This window comes from Phragmites australis, chromosome 5 (assembly GCF_958298935.1).
Source record: "Phragmites australis chromosome 5, lpPhrAust1.1, whole genome shotgun sequence".
Classification (NCBI taxonomy): Eukaryota; Viridiplantae; Streptophyta; class Magnoliopsida; order Poales; family Poaceae; genus Phragmites; species Phragmites australis.
The window spans coordinates 27,902,589-27,925,784 of record NC_084925.1 but is presented as its reverse complement, the minus strand read 5'-3'; the positions used below and the strand labels follow the sequence as shown (position 1 = coordinate 27,925,784).

General features: G+C 38.5%; 1 protein-coding gene across 2 annotated transcripts; it reads right to left on the bottom strand.

The window, feature by feature from the left end:
- Positions 1-821: 821 nt before the first annotated feature.
- On the bottom strand, positions 822-22,022 carry LOC133919083 (rRNA biogenesis protein RRP5). Of its 2 annotated transcripts, none has more exons than XM_062363330.1 (40): positions 21,634-22,022; positions 21,330-21,541; positions 18,000-18,140; positions 17,731-17,907; positions 16,708-16,804; positions 15,938-16,050; positions 15,714-15,836; positions 15,535-15,606; positions 14,888-14,980; positions 14,637-14,747; positions 14,408-14,530; positions 13,820-14,008; positions 13,645-13,719; positions 13,304-13,440; positions 12,880-13,014; positions 11,331-11,470; positions 11,140-11,205; positions 10,479-10,588; positions 10,322-10,402; positions 10,174-10,248; positions 9,979-10,080; positions 8,727-8,880; positions 8,517-8,644; positions 8,081-8,164; positions 7,888-7,988; positions 6,180-6,333; positions 6,008-6,082; positions 5,780-5,930; positions 4,952-5,567; positions 4,537-4,597; positions 3,900-4,045; positions 3,640-3,823; positions 3,462-3,560; positions 3,061-3,389; positions 2,801-2,977; positions 2,412-2,508; positions 2,174-2,329; positions 1,873-2,109; positions 1,691-1,774; positions 822-1,238 (listed from the first exon to the last, which is right to left on the bottom strand). In XM_062363330.1, exons 1-40 carry the CDS (start codon positions 21,830-21,832, stop codon positions 1,131-1,133), a joined length of 5,712 nt encoding a protein of 1,903 aa, XP_062219314.1. In that variant the 5' UTR covers positions 21,833-22,022; the 3' UTR covers positions 822-1,130. The 2 variants fall into 2 exon arrangements, with proteins under 2 accessions (XP_062219314.1, XP_062219315.1); XM_062363331.1 differs by having other exon boundaries at positions 10,479-10,585.
- Positions 22,023-23,196: the final 1,174 nt, after the last annotated feature.

Below are 23,196 nucleotides of genomic sequence, written 5' to 3'. Positions count from 1 at the left end.
GCCACGGATGTATGAGAGCCTTGCAATTGACATTTATCAGAAACGGTTTGGACATTCCCCTTGGAGGAAATACGAGTCTTTAATTAGCGAGAAAATAGCCGCTTTCTACTTCATCACTCACACACAGACCATGTACAGCAGGTTCTTCAAGCGATTTTTGCCAAGTTGATCGCTCGATAAGCAAGGTGCCCAAGCTAGAAGCGTATTTCACGACAAAAGACCAAATGAGAACTTTTCATGTCAACGTTTCGTGACAGTAAGGATTAGCACAACAATAATCATCTTAATTAAGGTTCCTTGATTACCAAACAATCAGGCCTAATTATCCTGCTACGATCTGTGTGAAGCTAACGTGGCATGGAAGCAGCTAATCCGTGATCTAATCTCTGGCTTGATATCGAGCACGTACCTCTAACCTGTTTCTCGTTCGAATCGTTTGCAGTTGCACCCCGCCGTCATTCCGGCCAGTCAGTGCACGCACCTTCGTCGGCGCCGCCAGACGTGTACCTGCCATCTCAAAGCACCCCTGACTGGACCAAATAGTCTACAGCGCCGCTATTACCTACAAGCAGGTACTAGAATGCTATTGCCTAAAAACTACAATTGCGAACCGTAAGAAGCAGGGTGATTCAGCCTTTCGGTAGGGTCCTCCATAGCAGTAGGTTTCGTCCTGCTATGGAACAGCAATGCCAACTATCTCCTCTTGGAAGACCACGGCCGACGGTGCAAGCAACAGCGATTCCTGGAACAAAATACAAACGCCCCGGTCCCAAGAGTACGCAGAATATACATTTGGGTGAAACACGAGGGAAGAGATCCGATGCTTCAAAAAGTTTACAACGGTTTTCCAACAAAATTTTGTATAGTCCGCATTTCCCATCGAAGTTTTCACAATAATGTTCAAGAGGTATGTCAATTGCCGACTGCACACAAGCTGCAGCACGTCAGATAGATCTCATCGTATGTACTACCGGCATCATGACCAAAAATGTGTACCTGGACCATCCGTGGGATAACCAGTCTTCACGTATCTGCAGCAATCTCGATTCTGGCAGCGCATCAGCATTCGCTCCCCGGAAGCAAAGATTCACAGCCACACTAGCCACTGAAGTTCACAGGGATCCACGACGTTAGGCTAGTGAAGTCTGAACATATTCCCTTGCCTTCTGCTTCACATGCTCCACTCTTTCCACGTCACCGTGTGACTGCTCGAATTCCAGGTACTTTTTGAACAAGAACTGCAAAAGTAAATCACAGCATCGAGCATTAAGATTATCCGAAGGAATGCTAGTGAAGCATTTGTAATAAATTTAGACCAGAAGAATATCGAGAACCACAAAACAATAGTGGACAAATATCATGCAACAGTCCTCAGTGAAACAAGTAAGAACCAATTCTCATTACTAATTCAGGAGACCCCATCCATCCTACGGTAAAAGGAACAGAGTAAGGTATGCTATTGTTGACTGAACCAACTAAGCAATAAGCCAACAACCATTATTTCAACAATGACTTTTAGCAAACAAGAAATAAACAGAAAAAAAAAGTAATCTTTGTAGTTGGCTAATATAAAATCAAGTACACCCAGCAAGTGAAGCTGCATGACGAGAACAGTTCTTATTGAAGTTTGTGCATGTATTTGTTGTTACACTAAGTAATAGCAATACCATCCATTGGGAAAGGTTCATACCCTGATCTTTTTTGGAGGTAGGGTAAGACAAGTTGCCCTATCAAATAATGCCCGTATAACTTCTGTGTCACCAAGGCGGGTTTCCTACAAAAGGTCAACATATGTCAACGAAATTGCATGATTCGAAAGAATAACAAGTATAGATGACAGCTTATAAATGACGAATTATAATGTTTGATTACTTGGTCTAGGTAAACACTCCAAAGGTCTGTTCTTTTCGGGTATTCCCGTAAGATAAGTTCAAATCGGGATCGTCCTTCTTCAGGCACCCCACACTTGAATTCTAGAATAGCTGTCTGCGTGAGGAACTTTATTCGCTTCCTCTGTGGCAGACTTAGAAGCGCACGGTTTACGATGTATTTGATGTGCTCAATGTCCTTGCCTTGTTTGAGGGAAAATTGAATACGACATAACCAGATCTGCAGTTACATTATACTGGTCATATATATGCTCCAGATACAAATAGAAAACAGACAAACTAACCTTGCAGGAAGTTTTGAATCTTTTGGTCATTCTATCAAGAAGTTCATCTGCCAGTTGGTACTGTTCAGTCCTCTCGTACATTGCAAGAAGAGCCAAGTGCACCTTCTTGGGATCACAGTATTGCAAGGCTCTTTGGAATATCTTCTTGACAGCATCCTAGTCCATACCAACAGGTGGATCAGTATAGTCAAATAGGACAGCAGAAAGAATTCCAAAATAGTACTATTCTTCAATTTACCTCCCGAGGACTCCCGTATTCATTTTCCAGATTAAAGTATGCTACCCAAACATTAAGTTTCTCCTCCTCTTCTCTGATGTGTATTGTTTTCAAAGCCCTAATAAAATGAGGGGCAATTGCATAAGATGCATATTGATGCAATCCGGGGCAAAAAGTTCGAGTAAAACAATAGTATATCCAATGAAACGAAATTAGCATAGAAAGGAAAATTCCAAAACGTGTTTCAGCAAGGAAAAACTACATCCCTTGAAAATGAAATTAACACTAATCAAAGCAACACTGCCAAGATAATCACTAATCATAAATTCATAATCACTGGGACCACTTCCTATCACCACATATTATCTGGAACAATATGGAAAATAATGTTTATTGGAATGCAGACGGACCTTTCAGCTACTGCTCGTGCTTTCTCAACATCTGCAAGATCTAACAAACTTGCCATATACTTTATCCATACAAAACTACTATTTGGAGAGCTCCTGACCAACTTCTCGAATTCATCTGGAGTTTGTGGTATATCTTGCTGTAAAGCCCTTTCCTCCAAGGCACTGATTTCTAATTCCCTGTTCGAAAACCATATAAGGATGTAAATGTCTGATGCATATATCAAAGGTACAAGGTCATAGAAGATAAAACGTCTGAAAACCTTTGTTTCCTCGCCTTCTCCTTTAATCGCTTCTCACTCTTTTTAGCATTTGCTTCAATTCCATTAGCAATTTCTTGACATTTATTATCATCCTCTTGGTCAGAATCTTCAGATTCATCCAAGGAAACCTGAAGAGGCAGCACAGAAGCCCTGGGTTCTGCTTTGGGAATAACTAAAGCCCTGTTGTGATATCCAGCCATCTGAGGGGCATGACTGATGTCCATAGGAATAGTTTCATTTTCATCATCATCATTTGTACCATCAGTCATATCAGAATCAAAGTAAGATTTCTTAATTCCAAGGGATACTCGGTGACGTTTCTCATCAATCTGAATGCAACAAAGGAGTGAATTTTAAAATGCACAATGGCAAAAGGCAGGTCCAACATAAGATAACCTTACCTTCAAAATTTTGGCTTTAACCATATCACCAGCTTTGTAGCAAGAGTTAATATCAACAACTGGTTCATCAGAAAGTTCTGATACATGACACAAACCCACCTGCATAAAAGAGAATTTACATAAAAATGCATACTAATTAATTTTAAAAGTTATGGAGTCTAAAGATGACAACAAATACCAATTCACTGCTCTGAATGGTCACAAATAATCCATAGGATTCAACCCGCTTAACTTGACCATCAACAATGTCCCCTACATGCAAATCACTATAGCTAATATCGTACAACGTTTCTGATTTGCTACCAGTGCTCTTCCTAAGTGATACCTCAACCTTCCCAGATGATGGGTCCGTAGACAAGACCCTGCAGATTTTTCGTCAGATTCACGGGAGAATGTATTTGTATTTTACATAAACATTTGTAAATGGCAATGTCTCACCTTCCATGTACAAGCATTCCAACCGGGAAATCTTTCTGGGGATTTTCAACATATTGATCTGATAAATTTGACAAAATGATCCTAGCATCAACCATTCGAGAAAGCATAATAAAACATCCTTTGGAATTAACATTCTTCACATAGCCCTACAATAATAGCAGCACGAATCACACCACTTCCCAATAGAAAAGATACAATTTATATTAATAGGTAAAAAACTAAAACCTTAAATATCAAATAGCAGGTCAGTCAAAAATTAACTTCATTTATACGGCATATTACACTATTTTAAAGTCTAAGACCAAAATTAAATATCTTATAATCGGATGACTATTTACAATGGGTGCCAGGTGCCTGGTAACCTTTGGAAAGACGTAGAAAAGACAGTTTTGTTCTGGTACCACAGCTTATAGAGAACTTACCCAAAGTTCTTCCTACAAAATGCTGTGTAGTTGATACCAACACTATTTACAGCTTTGTGGATAAAATAACAGGATTGGGTTTTTTAGAAACGAAAAACCCATAATCTTTCAGATAGTGGCTGAATGATACAGTGTCATAATTCACGTGCTACATTGAAGTTTATGTTACAGCTCTGCCAATACAAGTACATTACTGAAAAATAGAAAGAAAATACCTCAATCTCTGTTCCAGAGCACAGGTCATCGATATTCTCAATCCGAGGGGTATAAGTTGCCCTACAAAAAATAATGATGCATAAAAAACAATGATACATATTTTTCTTTTGGACAACTGTGACTACAAGATTTGCCCTAAAAAATCAACTATAACATTCAGGACTGTTTGGATGTGGAGGACGGGCTCAGAATATAATCTCCAATAAGGCAAATACGGCCCAATCCCCCATAACCCAAAAAGACAGTTATCACCAGCCAGAGCTAATACTTCATAAAGGTCTGTTACTCTGTTTTGGAGTACATGTTGTCATTTGAATTTTTTACAAAAAGAAAAATATCTAACCCAAATGAAAGAACATTGTTCCTTAATATCTTATTGATTAAAAAAAACTATTCACGAGCTATAGCACTTACGAATCATCAAATAGTCTTGAGCGGCCAGAATCTGTGCATAGGTTTGATGGGCGGAGCGAAAGGTCAACTCGAAGAGATCCTTCGGATGAGCGGCTTACAGCCAGGACTTTGCACTTCACAAACTGGCCTTCATGGAATCTAGACAGGGGTTCTGGCACCCATGAGTCAACAATTTCAGTATAATGAACCCTTCCATGAAGATGAGGTCCAATCTGGATGACAAGCCCACCAACACTAGGTAGAATCTTTTGAATGCGTCCACCAATGATATCTCCTTGCTTTGTATGTTCAGCTGTAGGGGATACTGATTGTTGTGTTTCATATATATTCTCTGGCACGCCTTGGTTATCAAGTGCTTTCAGCCTAAGCAACCTTTTCTCTCTGTTCACACCGATAATGCGCCCTTTCATTGCTTGGCCGATACTATAGCGCTTTTGGAACTCTTTCAGTTCGCTGGGCTCGGAAGAACTGTCAAGAATAAATAAATGGGCCATAACAGTTCTTGACACAGTTAACCAGACCCATTCACTGTCAACCTTGACAACATAAGCACGCACAATGCCATTAACGGAGTGATTTAATTCTGCTTTACGAGCAGTTAAATCTTCAAACTCTCCTGTTCAATTGTTCCCGAAAAAAATGTCCAACAATCAGGAAATTAAGCCAATGTCAAAGGATAAGAAACACCAAAAAGATATAAACAGTGTACAACGGTCCACAGATACATAATTTAAGCTATGGATGAGCTGATGTAAAGCTGTACAGTCTATATGAGATGATTGCTTATTATGGAATAGACAAATTGGAAAGACTGCAAACAAAGCATACTCTTAAGCTTAGACGGTCTAATAGACAGTTCCCACTTGAAATTTTTGCCACTCTTTCCAGAAGGTTCAGCTTCTGCAACAATCCTGGCACTAATCATTTGCCCGATTTTGAGTTTACTAAAGGGATGCTCATCAGAATCCTCTTCAAGGACCTATGAGATATGTATAACTAATCAGTGATTGGCCAATGTTACATAGAAAGGCATTTCAAGTAAAGTCCAACGTTTACCTCGGTAATATGAATTCTTCCATGAAGATTGACACCAAATTTCAGTAGAAGTTCAAGCGGCTTGATATCAATAATCTGATATTCAACAGGATTTTTGTAAGCAAAGTTTGCAAAACATAGAGCAAATAATTACCAATCATTAGGACCTCTGATAAAAAAAAAATAGTTGCACCTCTGCTTCAACAAGTGACCCAACTTTGCAGTCAGATTTCTTCTTAGCCCTTTTAGAACCAAAGAGACCAGAATCCTGGACTGATGCCTTTGGGAGTAGGATAAGTCTTCCAGAAGGGTCAGAACTTGGTATACTACCAACAACAACAGTAATGCTGCAACAAATACAAAGAAAAACAAGAAAAGGGAATTAAAATAATAGTCAGTTGTTCTGTACCACAAACAAAATGGAAAAATTATCAAACTCTTACACCAAAAAGGAACTACAACAGAAAAATTGTCGATCAATATCACTCAAGCAACTGATGTAGACTTGGCAGTCTCTAAAGTCACGAATTCATCTCCTAGTATCCTACCTGTGCATGGTGTCCTATACAATATTGCTTTGCATTTAACTGTAAACATGCCATGCTAATGTACAGCGTGCCATGTTCAGCTACAAACACAGCATATTCCCTGTATGATATTTCAGAAACAGTTTATATTCTAGATGTATGTTTAGTTGTTTACCAAGAATGAACTTAACACAGGACAACACTGTTATGAACTGAGTCTGATTGTATTGAGCAGACCAAGGGGCAATATATAGGGGTCATTTGCTATGAGCAGTACTAGGAACAGGAAAATGACTCTAATACCCTAGAATCTTATACCCTTAACAAACACAAGACATGGAGATTCACAGTGTGCAACACACTCAAACCATATTGAGAATTCCAGAGTGCACAAGGACCTATAGGATAATCTATCCTTCAACAGATTTTTCTTTTTAAAGGATTAACGATTCAACATATACAAAGATCAATACTGCCACATTCAGCTGTGAACACTGCAGATGCTCATACATTATATGATATTGCAGAAAAACCTTATTCTAGATGTATGTTTACCACAAATTGACTTAATACACGGCATCATAAATATTAGAAATTGCGGTGTGCTACGCTGTCAAAACCTATTGGATTCCAAACCGTGCAAACATCTATATGACTATTTATCCTTCAATGGACTTTTTCTTCTTCAGAAAAGGTCAACATATACAAAGGTGAATAATGACAACAACAACGTAAAATACAATATCCATAACATCGCAATTCACACATCCAGGAGAAGATGGGCATGGCAGGTTGTGCCATCATTTGTACCAATCACATGTCTAGGGAAGCAAAAAGAAGATTGGGATCAAGAAGCTGCTTGAGCCAAGGCCAAGCCCATATACCTAATATCGAAACCCTTATCGAGCAAGTTAAGCCCAGATGAGCTTGTCACAATTATGCTTGAATGTATACATATTTCCATACTATGTTACTATGTAGAGTCCCATCGAGTTTAAATCAAGCAAGGTCCAAGCCTCTCTCGAGCTCAAATAATCATTCTTCTTTGTTGTATGGTTCACCACCTGTTCCTGCACTTAAGCTTATTTGAGCTTGAACAAGCCAAGCTAAACTATGACAGTTGCAAGTTTGAGCGGATTTTAGCTGGACTCACCACTGGATGCCCCACACGTCCCACCGACAAAGTACTAACATAGTATGTTCAACACAATAATACGTGTAACTCTAAATGAAATTATAGCAAGTGACTAATTATAACATGTTCTGTGTTATGCCAAAGCTTGGTGTCCAGTAGGGGACTTGGATAGCAGTACTGTAGTAGCTATCTAGCAATGCCAGAAATTGAATCAACATAAGAATAATTCACAAAATTACCGTTGTCCATTATCATAGTGGTGGTGGGGAAGCAGTTGTGAGTTGTAATCCATCAATGGTGCAAAACCAATTGCATAGTTATACTCAGGGATGGAAAGAATCTGGATTGAACAAAACAATGAAGAAAATAAATTGCAATAAGCCTTTTATTCAACTAAAAAAATTGGTCAAATGATGAGAGTAATTTGCATACCACATAGCTCTCTTTGACTGTTTCCACAATTGCACTCACTTCCTCATGAAGCACCAAGTCTGCAACTGCAGCCCTGTGACGTTTCTGAAGTGCAAAGCAAGAAATTTAACTAAAACTGATACCATTAGCATACAGCAATTTGACAGTAGATGCCTTATTGTGCTAACTAAAGGAATAAAGAAAAATATGCAGATTGAGATATGGAAACAAGTGGTCATGGTATGTTCCAAAGTTAAGCTATACTGCTCAAAGTCAATGTGCACAAGTTTCTAACAAGCACTGCACATAGGATGGGCATAATAGCAAGCAATATATAATAAGCTGTAACGAATTAGGCACAGGAATTTTGCAAGTGCCTAAACTAGTTCTGGTACAGGCCATGCCTAACCAGGTATATTACTGAGAACTTCGCACCAAAAGGCAAAGCTGTCATTACCTTCTTTGTTCCACCACTCCTGACACTGCTAACGAGTTCTGGTTTAAGGGATAAATTAACAACTCCATCAGATAAATCCAAAACAAGACCCTTCACAGAAGATCCCACTTCTACAATACTGTCACTGACTGCAAAAAGGGAAAGAGAAATTTTGGCATGATCACAGGCTTTGACGGTTAATAACATAAAAGGAGAAAATGAGTTACTTACGTTGATGATGTTCAATTAAACCAACAACATCCGGATGGTCTTTGAAATTAAGGATAATACCATATTCTTCTATTGCTCCCACCTCCCCCTTAACCAAGCTACCAATGCCAAAAGTGTTCGCCCAATCATGGCTTGAGTACTTCAATGCCGAAATCTATATCAACGAGGTAGCCACCAATGATAAGTGTACGTTGAAACATCATCACAAACAAGGTTAATGTATTGAATTATAAAACTGAGATACAACAGGTACATTAGTTAAAAGTCCAAAACTCTTAAACAATGAAATATATCTTTAGAGTTACTAGTGGTGGTATTTTAATCTAAGCCTAGATTTAGAGAACAAGATTCTCTGTTGCAATTAACAGGGCTGCATATGTCCAAATCATCATTGGTGACATGACGACCCACAGCATACTCACCCATATGTCCTAAATTATCTTGTATGACCTGAAGACCTACATGCTACATATAATACATATGCACAACGCATAAGCACCGTGACCCATGTGTACACGCGTAAGAAAAAGATGCTACAAGCATTTGGGCAAGTACAGCGACATACAGAACCAAAGAAAACAGGAAGTAACAGTTCCCACAAGGAGATAGTCATTAGCTCTTTGGCTTTAGCTAAACAGGTTTCCACGACGAAGCAGTGATTAATTTGCATGTTCCTTAAAAATCTCACATGCACAAATCAAAGCCATGGGGGCACAGGAGCTTTGGGTTTGGCAGTAGGAACCAAAAGGGAGAGGATGTCTTGAACTTTGTTGTGGCCTACGAGATGGTTTGGACATATCCAACGGAGGCCTCCAAAATCATCAATGCATAGCGGGATATTGAAGCGCACTGATAATGTGAAAAGAGGCAGGGGTCGACCAAACCTAACATGGGAGGAATCTATAAAGAGAGACTTGAAGGATTAGAATATCCCCAAAGAACTATCTACAGATAGAAACACGTGGAAGTTAACAATCCACATGACAGAACCATAACTTATGTAACAATCTCCTTGTACCGTATTATTTTTATTTTTTATTATCACTAGTACCTTTATTATCATTATTATTTTCTTATCATCTTTTTAGTTGGATCTTGTGAGTTTCATCTCTAGCCTACCCCAACTTGCTTCGGACAAAGGCGTTGTTGTTGCTGTACAAATCAAAGTCACTATTGCTACTAGCTACCAGAAGGTATTCAATGAAGACTTTTCTTCAACATGGAGTAAGATGTAGTTGTTTTGGATTACGACCTTTTGATCCAAAAGAAAGTATCCTTGAACAAATGAAGAATCTGACGAGGAGCACATAGACTGTTGAAGTGATAGTTTTACTCTAGCAGATTCTGCATTTACCTATTAGGATGGGGAAAAACAAAGATTCAGAAGAATGCAACTGAGAGAGGATAACAGCAAAAATATACCAAAAATATGAAATGTTAAACATACATTGAGGATATGACTCCGAACTGACTGGCCCACATAGAACGCATTGGAAAGCTTTTCTATCGGCCTCTCAACTGCCTTTGTGATACAAGAAATATTAGACATTCTTTTTAAACCAATAAAAAGAATAGCAGAGCTGAAAAATTCTTACTTTGTCCTTGGGAGAGAAACCAGTCAGATGTCCAAGAAAGCGAACAAAACAACCAGCTTCAATGATGTTACAAATATAACCCTAAGAGAAAAGAAATGTCAACTGAGTTGCTCGATAAAGGCTAAGCCAAAGTAACTTGAGAAAAATAGAAATGTACATGAACTACAGCTCCAGCATGCATCTGCAACATGTCGGAAGGAATGTCATTTGCGTTATTGATAAGTGAGTGCTTTGCTGAAAGAACTAAATTATGGCCTTCAATATCTGCTGAGCATGGTATTAGAAAAGTAAACGGAAAAATTAGTCATGTGAATTAATATCCATCTGATAAAAACAACCAAAAGTGCATCAGAAAGCAACTGTAAACAACAGATTGTGTGATGAGCACATGTACAGATCAAGACAAGCTCCAGGTGTGCGCGCATAACAGTGCTGTGCCACTATAAAATTTTGCTCATCTGTTTTAATAAAACTATATATGGTACTCCATCTGTACATATAACATGATTTAGAAAGCGTGCAGTCAAATCTCTCTAATTTTGACCATTAAATTAAAAATAACTATTCCGATTGGTCACGTGGAAATGGTATCATTTGATTTGTAACGAAAATGTTTTCATGATATAATCATTTTAATATGAGAAGTTATGGTCAAAATTGGATACTAGAAACCATGTCAATGTCCAAAACATCATATTTAGGGATGGACGGGGTACATTATATGCCAAAAAAACTGAATAGCAAGGAACAGCAAGAGAGTTTCTTAGTTATTTAATGTGTATTGAGTAGGAAACGAGCTAAAAGTTTGTTGACTTCACCAAGAACTAAGAGTTGGTTGAACTCGTGTCCAGGTTTCAGCAAATTCTTCAACTGAGCAGCTTGACCTAATCAAGAAAAATGCAGATCAAGGTCAGCAGAACAGTGAATATGAGTGTGTGCCCACGAGAGGGAGGGAGGGAGATTTCTTGATACAACTAAATACTTGTAAATCACATAATACATAGAATACCATGATGATCTGCCAAATGTTCATTTAGTATTGTTCCCTTGGAGAAGCCATTTACACTGACAACAACAGCTGCAGGAGTAAGCCGCTCCACAACACCAGAGACAATACTACCCAACTTTGCAGTGTCAGCTTGAATAACCCTACATTGGGAAAAATAAACACACAGATTAATTGTAAAGCTAAACAATAGAAAAATTGTCCATGTGGGAAATTCAGTGCAAGTTCAAAAACATAGCAGGGAACTAGCAGGAGTTTTTCCTTGTTAAAAATTGAAAGATTATGGTCCCTATGTGACTATGTGGGAGTTGTACCCAAAAAGATAAAGAAACAATTTGTGCTTCATGTGGCAGGTGCTCAGTTAGAGCATTTATGAACACGCTTGCAATACATCGTTAACAAAGCATGTGCATATGGAAAGGTTCATAATAGAGTACTCCACTAAAAGAAAATCTCACTGGTATCATATAGAGTACCGCTGATGCTATAATACTCCCTCCGTTTCAAAATATAGGGCGTATTAGGATTCAAAAAAGTCAAACTTCAGAAATTTTGACCAACAGTCAAATTATGTGCATGTTTATTGTACAAAAGATACATCAATAGATTCATATTTCACATATCTTTTAATAAGATATTAGTTCCGTAGCAATTGACAATATATTGTAAGAGAAATTAATGGTCAAAGTATACTTTAAAAGACTTTCTCAAATCCTAATACGCCCTATAAAAAGAAATGGAGAGAGTATCTAATAGGATACGCTCATACTAGTACACTAGAACTGCTTGCAGTGTAGTATAGTATGCAGCAATGTGCTAATAATTGTCTTGGTCAAAAACAGGTTGAGTTGTTTGTTTCCTTCAATCTCTAGAGATTTAAAACAAATTGAATTGGATCATAGAGAATTGTGTAAATTTATGGCAAGTTTCGGGTTTTGGGAAAGGATGCTAGATTGATTGCTTCTGTGCACTGGACGACACAGAGGGTCATAAGACTTCGGAAAGGATGTGATATGATGCCGACTGCCAAAATGCTGAAGACTTTAAGCCTATAGAAAATTTCAAGTGACTCAATCATGCCCTCCCAAAACAGATGATCAGTCATATTTCAAATACTACAGAAGTATTTGTTTTTTCCTACATTCCAAGGTGTCCTAAACTCCTAATTTTAACTAATGCAGAGGAAACAAAAAAAAATCGCATTATTTAACATCCTCATCAAGGACTACTATTTTCAAAACTCACAAGTCGTAAAACTTGCACCCCACCATAACATCGTACTGTACATAAATATGAGAAACACTAACAAGCTGGGCCTCCACCATCGAGAATAGATAGATTTCAAGAGTTAAAAAAACAAGTAAAACAGGAAACACTCAATAAAAGAATAACCTTCAAAGAAACTTTGAATATACAAGTAAAAATCAAGGCCAGTTACTGGTCATCATGTAAAAATGGGCAGATATTTCTACAACAGAAAAATAGAAACAAACGAACATGGCAGGTTGTAGAACAGAAAAATAGAAACAAACGAACATGACAGGGCACTCACCTATTAGGGGAGATGAGAAAACTAACATTTATTTTCCTTGAAGCAGGGTCCACACTGACAATTCTACATTTGACCACTTGCCCGACATGATAAACACTTTCTGCTTCAGTGCCTGCCTCTAATCCAAGCTCAGGTCTAGTATATTCACCAGGAATTGAGAAAGTAGATGTTTCAGAATCATATTATTCAATAAAATCTACTTAATAAAACAATGGTGTCAAGAACAGTACAAGACAAATCACCCTCACCGTAACAGTGAAACGAAATTTAAATTTATCAAACTTAAAGACAGACACTTCAAAAAGGCAAGTACATCTATTCAATATTAATTTACCTAAGATGTAAGGAAGTATGTCGATAAATCTGTTTTGAATTTACAACGTCAAGTTGATCCACTTCAGAAGTAGGAAATATATATACTAACCTGCTAACAAAACCCTGAACTCCGTTGTAGAATTTCACAAAGCAACCATGCTTTTCGATTTTAGTAATCCATCCATGAGTTACTAAACCGATTTTAGCATCAGCATATGAGGCTAACACATCAAGTTTTGATTTGACCTGAAAAAGACCCATAATTTTATTACAGGACTGTGGCTCAGAAAAAAGAAAAGCATAGGTACAAAACAGATTATTGAGTTCTATCTTTGAGTCCTCTTATCTAGAGAAGAATTACAAATGATGTAAAGAGTGATTTTCTGTCATGCAATATACTACATACAAGAATTCATAGAAATTCCATAGGTAAGAGCACAGTAAAGGTACCAGAGACTTCTTGAATGTCACTGTTATTCTCTTGGATTTGCAGCCCAATACACGGAAAAGTAGTTCAGTTCCAACCTACATTGATTTAGGACAAAACTTATTCAACATCTTGATTATATAGAAATTTCATGTACAATAGGTAGTAAACTGAGGCAACAAGAAATTGCAACAGCACCTTAAATTTCTTTGGTGGTTTTACAACATGTCCCAACTCTGACATGTGTGGAAGCGGGCAAAGTGCTTTCACACCACTGGGAAACTGCGCAATAGCACCAAATGGCTCAACAGTAACAACCTTAGCTCTCACTAACATTCCAGGTTTAACATCAGCATGAGTGAATACAGACCCTTCAAAAGCACTCTCCTGCAAACACATAGAAAGATATCCTCAGGTAAGTAAATTGACTCTCAACAAATTCAAGTTATATTACGATGTAATACCATGGATAACATGTCCAATTTTAAAGTGTATAGGTCTTTTATAACCATATGAACTCCCATAACAGCTTACATAAGATTATAAGTTCAAAAGGTCTAATGCAGCAATCGATGCCACAGACAAATGTGTGACATGAGCTATGAAGAAAAAAAATAAAAATATTATGAAGGTATACTAGAGTATAAGAAGTTGAAATATTTCAAAAATCAAGAGAAGTAAATCAGGACATACAAAAATAAAATAGAACCAGCTATAAATGTTAGCATGCCTCCAGTTTGCCTTTCCATAATACCATTACTATGAAAAGTGACAAGATGTAATTACTTTTACGGTGCCTAATGCAACTCCTTCAAGATGCCTCACTCCAAGTACACGGACACGTAAGATGCTGCCTTCTTTAAACTTCTTCTCCAAGTTCTTCACATCCTTGTCTGATACATCATGTATCTGTAGATCAGGTTGCAATATCAAAATATTAAGATGAACCCTTGTGATAACTAAATTAGATCATTGAGATGAAGGACACCAAAACATTCATCAAAGTTTCACATACACTAACAAATCCAGGTGATCGAGTTGGAGAAGGTATTTCAAGAAAAAGACCAGCCCTTTTATCTATCCTCAGCACCTTTGATTTCTCATAGATATCTCCAGCCTTCACATTCTACAAATGAGGAAAAATCACCAATGAAAAAAAAAACTAAACAAAATAACATAATTTTTACTATTAGCTAACTTTGCAGGCATAAAGGGCAACATCCAAGAATGTATCAAATGAATTGTTACACCAAACCAAAAACTTACAATAGGAGGCACTTTCAGACGAAGTAAATGTTCGTTCAATGTAAGCCCAACTGCTCTTGTTAACGGATCAACAAATAGGATACGGGCATTTACCTGTAAATTATAGCGCAAACAGGACTCAAATATTTACCAAAAACATACAGAAGCGTCAAAAGATTATAATCAATAAAATATTCACAATTTGATGATTTAATATGTTTCAGTCACAGGACCATTCATCAAAAACTAGGAAAGCAATTATGTTTTTTTCAACTTACATCAATTTTGTGACATTTACTGAGATGTGCCCTTATTTTCACACAAATATGGCAAACTTTCAGTTAGTAATTTCCAATGGAACGTATGTTTCTTGACTATAAGAAGAACCATGGAAACAGATGAGCATACCAACCACTAGGCAACCAACGGACTCTCAACAAAAAGAAAAGAAAAACTTATCACAAAAAACTAAACTTTAAACCAAAAACTAAATAAGTGGTCAACAAAGTACAAAGGTCATCACTAAGCTAATAACCACAAGATAGGTGCAGATATTGCGCTCCTTCACACTCCAACAAAGGAAAAGGAGAATTTCAGCAACATTGCAAAAATGTAGACACCATAGTCACGACAATTATCAGCATTACAGAGAAGAAATTACGAAATACCTTCTTATTCTTACTGTAATCATCTTTCCAATTACCAGAGGGGAAGGAGTTCGACAAGTTAAAAATATCAACCTGACAAGAAAAGGAAGACAATGTGAAATGCCAAACAACACTCCCGCAAAAACAAAAGCATGGCAAAGTTCAAAGCAAAAATACTAAACTGACAAGGAAGCACTTACTGTTCCACTGAAATAAGTAAGAAATGATAACATGACTCCATTTTCAAGCACTGAATGAACACGTGCATTAATCATCATGCCAGGAATCAAATGATCAATAGAAAGGCCTTTCAGATCTTTAATCTAGGTAAAAACAATAATATAATTAAACATTAGAGATAAATGATACCACAATAAAAAAAATAGGAGAATGTTGAAGAGCATTTATAGTGTTTTCACCATACAATAGATTTAGAAAGCAAGTCTTTATCAGAACTCAAGTGAACAATAGCCCGAGTTTTATCGATGGCCTTCACCATACATTGTATCAGTTGTCTGCTTTCAATCTTCACATTTTCTGTAAAAAGAAAATACCAGTTAATCAACTCCTTACTACCTCCCAAGAAGGAATATGATGATCAGCATTGGCAGCAGTGAAAAAGAGCAAAGAGAGTTACTTCAAGTATGTGGGCTGTATTCAGTTGTGTGACAAAATGCCCTAAGATTTATACTTGCAAGGCAATTATGGTAAATCCACAGAGAGCAAAGCTTACGGTTACATAAGTAACATAACTACATTTTATGTACTTCACACTATGCCTTGTAAAAGTGTAGGCACTACATACATGAAAACAACAAAAAGAAACTCTGAGAACTAAAATTGATTTTTCGAACAAGTATGCCAAATAACTAAATGAGAAAAAGGAGCAATTCATTGGGTGTTTCCCACAAAATGTAAATGTTTAGAGATAGAAGTATTGACGCTGCATATAACTACATAACCACAAGCTCATAAGCTAATAAGCAGCTTACAACAACAGTGGAGTGCTTTCCTTAAAAAAAAGAACAGAACTGCTGGATTTGTCACTAGGCCATTGATTATAGGGGAATATAACCGATCTGAGCAGCAGCTATTAGAACACTAACTAGCAAAATGCATAGTTATTTAAATATGTCTAGCATAAGAACAAACACAATTGTATCATGATATAATGAAGCTATTGCTTTTGTCTACCTTTGTCAGTCTTTTGCATAAATCCACTAAAGGAGGATACTCCGAAATGAAGAATGTAACCATGGTCCTCAACACTTTTCACTTGGGCAGTAAGTACCTAAGAAACATATGCATGCACATCCATTACACATAAAAGAGTCAGCTCAGAATTCAACCCATCTAATATGAGAACTATAAAACAGGGCTACGTAAATAAGGAAAAGTTCATTTAGCAGACTGTTGATCATTAGAAGCAATTGGGTGAGCAAAAAAACCTTAATATCGCCCTACATGTTCTGTCAAGCTTCTCATTGTTTTCTTGCAAGACTGTTTAGTTCGCTGTCACACTTAATAACCCCAAGTTAAGCAAGTACAATCTTGCACATGTTGTTTGGTTCATTGCCAGTCAGGTGCTTCTAGTTTTCTAAGCCCTGTGGCTCCACTAAGAACTCAGCTTTTTTTTGGCCAAACTTCTACACTGATGAAGAGGCCGGTTAAGATATCAAACAAACAACCTATTTATTTATACAAAAATTATTCAAATAAACAAGAGAGATTAGCATACCCCAACTTGCTTGGGACAAAAAGGCTTTGTTGTTCTCCTTATATGGAGGGAGAGGGAGGCACATTCGTGCATGTGTCATGGGAGGGGGAGGGAGGCAATGAGTTTCCTTTTTTCCAAACAAAAATGATGAATGTCCCTAAAAAAGGGAAACAAGAAAGGGCGGTAGTTTCTATGTAATGGTATTAGATTTTTTCGCTAGAAAACTGGTTTTTTCCTGGGTGTAGGCACTTTGGTATATGCTATTACACATTTTCATGCTTGGGTGCTTGCTCTAACAGTGGTCGTGATTTTTGCATGTGAACTTTTATTCCCAAAAATAATACAGAGTATTTGCAGAAAACATGAAATTCTGCTCCATTAATCATTTTGCTAGAATAATCAATCATTGATCCAGAACCAAATACTGAAATGGTCATAAAATTCATCCAAGAGCTCAGGTGATCTGAAGCATATGCAGAACTAGGGCTAATAAAAATTACCATTCCTTCCTGCAGAGCATCCAGAGAAAGGCCCTTGTACAGTAGGCTTAGTCGCAATGATAACCAGACCCGTCTGTTTACTTTACCTTCTTTCTTATCATCATCAACTCGTAGGACAATACAAGGAACAAGCTGACCAACATGTACAACTTCAGCACATATACTGTGCTCACTATCCTGCAAAAACAACAATGTCAGTTGAATTGACCAGACGGCAACTCGCTGATAAAAAAAAATTGTGAAATACTTCAAAAAGAAATTTCACCTACCTTAAGATTTGCATGCGAAGCAATGTCGCACACATCCTCTGAGCAAACAAACCCTCTCATTCCACCAGGAAGACTTACTACAACATCTTTTGGGTTAACCTCAATTACAACACCCCAGACCTTCATATTTGGTGAAATATTCTGACAAAAGGAAAAAAACGTCAGCATGGTCATTTCACCAAAACAGCAGTAGTATATGCAAGGATTTCACCATATGCAGAGTAACAGACCCCATAATTGACCAGCACATCTAATATATAATGTACTCACGTTCACATGACTTTCTATGAGCAGATCAAGAATATCACATAGACTGAGAGACAACATAGCTGACAGTTAAATAAGGCCATTTGCTAAAGCCAGAGTAACCTGAGCACTTTTTTCACATGTTCCATACATTTGAAGGTAACAAAATCAGTATAATCCAAGTGATATCATCCAATATAAAGCTAGCCACATGTAACCTAAACCACTGATTCGAAGGGACAAATGACATCCCAGCCTGCCTGTCCTCATGCGATGGGAACAAGCACATGTTATGTGCACTACATCATACAATATCCCAGCAACTGAAACTGGAACTCTCCATAGCAGGCTACTCCAAGAATTTTTCAGGGAGAATCTTTTGTTCAAAGGTATGACAAAGATTGAATGGGATGTGTGTCAGTATGTGCGTAGTTGCAGGGCTCCCAACGGTCATCCCTCCAATCTGCCACATTTAATGAAATAACATTGAGAAATATGAAAGCTCTCACCAGTTATTTGTTAGGCCAAACATGCCAGACCCCAAATAGTGACATATTGCCAGTCCAATTTGACAAAGACAGACCCAAAATACGGCTACCAAAAAAACTTAAAAGCGGAACAGCATTTATTAGGAACAAGAACAAGAACAAGAACGGGCACAAATAGTAATTAGGGCTTGTTTGTATGTCACAGCATTTTCATACAATTTTTTTTAAACAGCTTTTCATGTAAAAGGAACATAATACCACAGATTTTTACAGTATTTGAAATGCCATAATGTGTTTGGTGGTAACAGTATTCAGTGCAGTGTTTTGTTTTTAGAAAAAGATATATTATGTTGAACAGCCACTATAATGAAAATAAACAAAGCTTGACACATTTGTACGTTTTTCCAGCTAGTGACTACATAAGGATTGATATACTATAAGCCTTAGATAAGATGTATAGAAGATCAATTTTGCAAATCATGTAATTTGGGCAAATGTGGAGTGGGACAGAATGGAATTGCGTGAATCAGATTCTTGTTGTTCCTCTCGCACTTAAAGCTTAACATGTAGTATCCCTCAAAAAGCTTAAAATGTAGTAATCAACATGACAATGCGTCTCATGGACCATCCCCCATTGCATGCCACTATTTAAAGCTAATATACCAAGTAAGAGATCAACTTATTGCAGTTCATAATTTTAGTGCTGCTTTTGAGGTTTAATAAAAAAGAGTGAATTGCACAAAACTACAAGTATTGTGCCTAGTAACACAAAACTACAAGTATTGTGCACTAATTTCACACAAAACCCGATTTTAATTAGATTCACCCAAAAAAATAGTCTTATGTTTCTCCAAAAATCTAAGAACTTTTTGTACGGGTTCCATAATCCATGTTCAACCTATTTTAATTGGATTCACCCAAAAAGCCTGTGTAGAATTTAAACTAAAATTCTCCAAAAAAGGCTACTTTTATAACGCCTAACAATTGTTAGGGCCTCAAATAAAATCCCAAAAAATCTGGAAAAATCATTAATATTCTTCTTATATGATGGACTAATTTCTAAAATTATTTCCAGCCCTAGGTTATATGGTGAAAAAGTGAGTTCCTCCCTTTTTGAAGAATTTTAGTTTAAATTCTACACAGTCTTTTTGGGTGAATCCAATTAAAATAGGTTGCACATGAATTATGGATCAAATACAAAAAGTTCGAGGATTTTTGGAGAAATATAAGACCACTTTTTGAGTGAATTCAATTAAAATTGGGTTTTGTGTGAAATTAATGCACAATACTTGTAGTTTGTGTTACTAGACACAATACTTGTAGTTTGGTGTTACAAATGGCACAATACTTGTAGTTTTGTGAAATTCACTCATAATAAAATAGAAGTTAAAACTAACATTAGAGTCTAGAAACTGTGGTTTACTGTTTACATAACACACTTTGGAAGCATTGTGGCATGTGTATCAAGGGCTCAGAGCTGTTACACATATGAGAATTGTGGAGGTCAAAGTTGGAGCAAAAATCCAATAGTGTGACAACTGAACTATTACACATCACCAGAGGCGGACCCAGCAATAGGGCGAGGTTGGGCAGCCATCCTACCTACTGTCGGCAGAGAGACCCCCTCCTCCGAGAGCTTCAACCCCCTGCAGCCCTGTCCTGCTGGCATTGGAGGTGTGGAGCATGGAGATGAACAGGTAGATGATTGTGTCAGGTGTCGGCATGCTGTTTGAGGAAGAAAGCCAAAGGATCTGGAAGGATGGGCCTGCTGTCAAGGGATTTGGCTGGCCCAGCATGGCTATGAAGGAGAGAAGGCCCAGCCTAGAGCCCAAGAGCCTGCTGTGTATTGAATCGGTCGATTTGAGTACTCCACCGATGCACACGGGCGCGTCCAGCACCAAGAAATTGCTTATTGTGTAGTACTACCGAAGCTCAAGGATAAACGTGTTTTCATTTCGTTGATAGCTTAGTTAACTAGATGCACTTAGTTGTTCTAAGAGAAAGGATTAGCTAATCCTTGTAAAGAAATCATGTGACTGGATTACTAAATTTCAAATTACTGGTATTCTAACAGACTATATGCATCAGGTAAAATGGATCGTATCAAATACAGGATTTGAATAAAATAAGAGTAAAACAACAAAAGAAACAAAATAGAAGCTAGATTACCTAATATGTGTGTTGTAATATGGTTTAATTGTGTGTGATTAACAAAATAAACCTATAAGATAATACTACTGTTGTAGTCCACCCTACCTATATTTTTGTCTTGGGTCCACCACTGCACATCACATCATTAAATTGTACAGGATTCCATACGATCATGTAAGGTTTTGCTACAACCTGCCAACCACTTGCTTTAACAGGTTGACTAATCTCGACAGTGAAGTGCACAATAGGTCCGTAAACTAGCACCGATATATCACTAAGGTTCATATGGTGTTTTCTCATCTCTAATTGCCCATTAGGAACCAACCTACACAAGCTCAAGTACCAAAATGCGCAGCTATCAAATTTAGGAACCTATGGTGCACTTTACTCCTGTTCAGTAGTTCATATACGGGGTATCAACAGAGTTTCAGAGAGGGAATTAAACCTTCAGGGTGATGCGATTAGCAAATCGTGGGAGCTTCCCGGTTGTGGCCCCGCCGAAGAGTGTCCCTAAGTCATCATCCGCGTCAAAACCAGACGACTCGCCACCCTTCCTCTTCGTCTTCCCCCTACCCTTCCTCCCCTCTTTCTCGAAGTCCGCCTCGGCCTCCGCACGGGCCTCCGCCACCTCATCCCTGCTAAGGAGACTGCGTCCCCCTGCACAACTCAAGCACACAACCCCACATCAGTGCAAAATTGGCAGGCAAAACCGTACCAAAAGGGAGGGGAGCCCGCAGCCCGCTGATTACCTCTCGGGAAGTCAGCTTCGTCGGCGGCGGCGGCAAGGAGAGCGGCGGAACCGGGCTGCTGCTGCTGCGGCTGCTCTCCGTCCTCCGCCTGCTCGGCCTTCACCTCCTCGCGGTGCTTTTTGAACTGCTTGCGGTCAGGGCGCAAGTCGGGCTTGCCGGGGGGCTTCCCTTTCTTCCTGTCGCCTCGCGGCGGCGCCATGGCGGCGGGCGCTCAAGCCTCCTGCGCGGCGTCCGTGCCCTCCGCTGGTCCCGCGGCGCCGGCGGCAGCTTCCGGAGGTGGGCGACGGCGTCTCCTGATACGAGGCGGCGGCTGCAGGACCCTGTGAGGTCGGCGACCGGCGAATGGATGGCGGCAGAGGGTCCCTAAACCCTAAACCTTGGGTTCGGGAACGTTGCGTTGCGTCCTCCTTTTACATGGCAGCTGGGCACTTGTTTGGGCTGAGCCGGCTACTGAATCAACGGGCCGGGCTTCTCAGGGAGCCCCGGTACTTCGGCGAATTTTTTTTATTTTTATATTTTTATTAAAAATTTAAATAAATAGATTTCTCGTGATAAAAATTATAAAATTAAGCATCTACCACCCCTAAGAGAGTTGCAACCCTCTCAGAGGGAGCTAAAAAATTCTAACCGTCTCCTGAGAGGGCGGATGGCTTAACCGCCCCATGAGAAAGCGGCAAGAGACCTAACCGCCCTGTTAGGAGCGGTAAGGAGGCAGCCCCCTCTTTCCTTCTCTATAAAAAGGTGAAAAATAAGGATAAATTTTTATTTTAATCCGAAAAAAGAGAAAAGTCTGAAGAAGAGAGGAGAGGAGAGGAAGAGAGCGCGGTGAAGCTCTGCTGTTTTTGATCGGCGGATTTGAAGAGCACTTTCCGATAATTTCTTTTATACTTAAATTATTGCTAATAAATAAAGTAGCATTGTATGATATATGTTTTAGATTCGCGATCAATTCTTACGTATTCGGACGTGTGTAATCTTTATGGTCCATTTACCATATCATAACTGCATTTTTTATTCTAATGTGATCGCACGCTAGTTGCATTTCTTAATACAACGTGATCACATGCTAATTTCTATCGTCCTCGGGCATGTATGAACCGTTCATGACAGACTAGAAAAGTATTTCTTACAAAGCTACTTATACACGAAGTGACCGCTCAAAAACTCTGTCGGCAATCTAACTTTAGTCACGAAGTGACCACACAACTGAACTTTAACCATTAAACGACATTATCTCTTTCCTGGCGTAATCTGCAGACACGAATTGACCGCATCACTCAACTTTAACCATGAAATGACAATACATTTGTTCTTGCACAGGCTATAGACAAGAAATGACAACACAGGACAGCTTTTACCAAAAATTAAATGACAACACATGTACCTTGACATATGAAACCTCTCTCCAGCATCAATGCCACAACTTTCTCATTCTTCAAGAGGAAATCCAATATTCATGCCTCCCTCTAAGCCCTTCCACCCACTCATTTCTTTAAGAAGGATTCCAATGCTACTGCCTTCCCCCACCATAAATAATCCAACCTTCATACATGGATACACCAC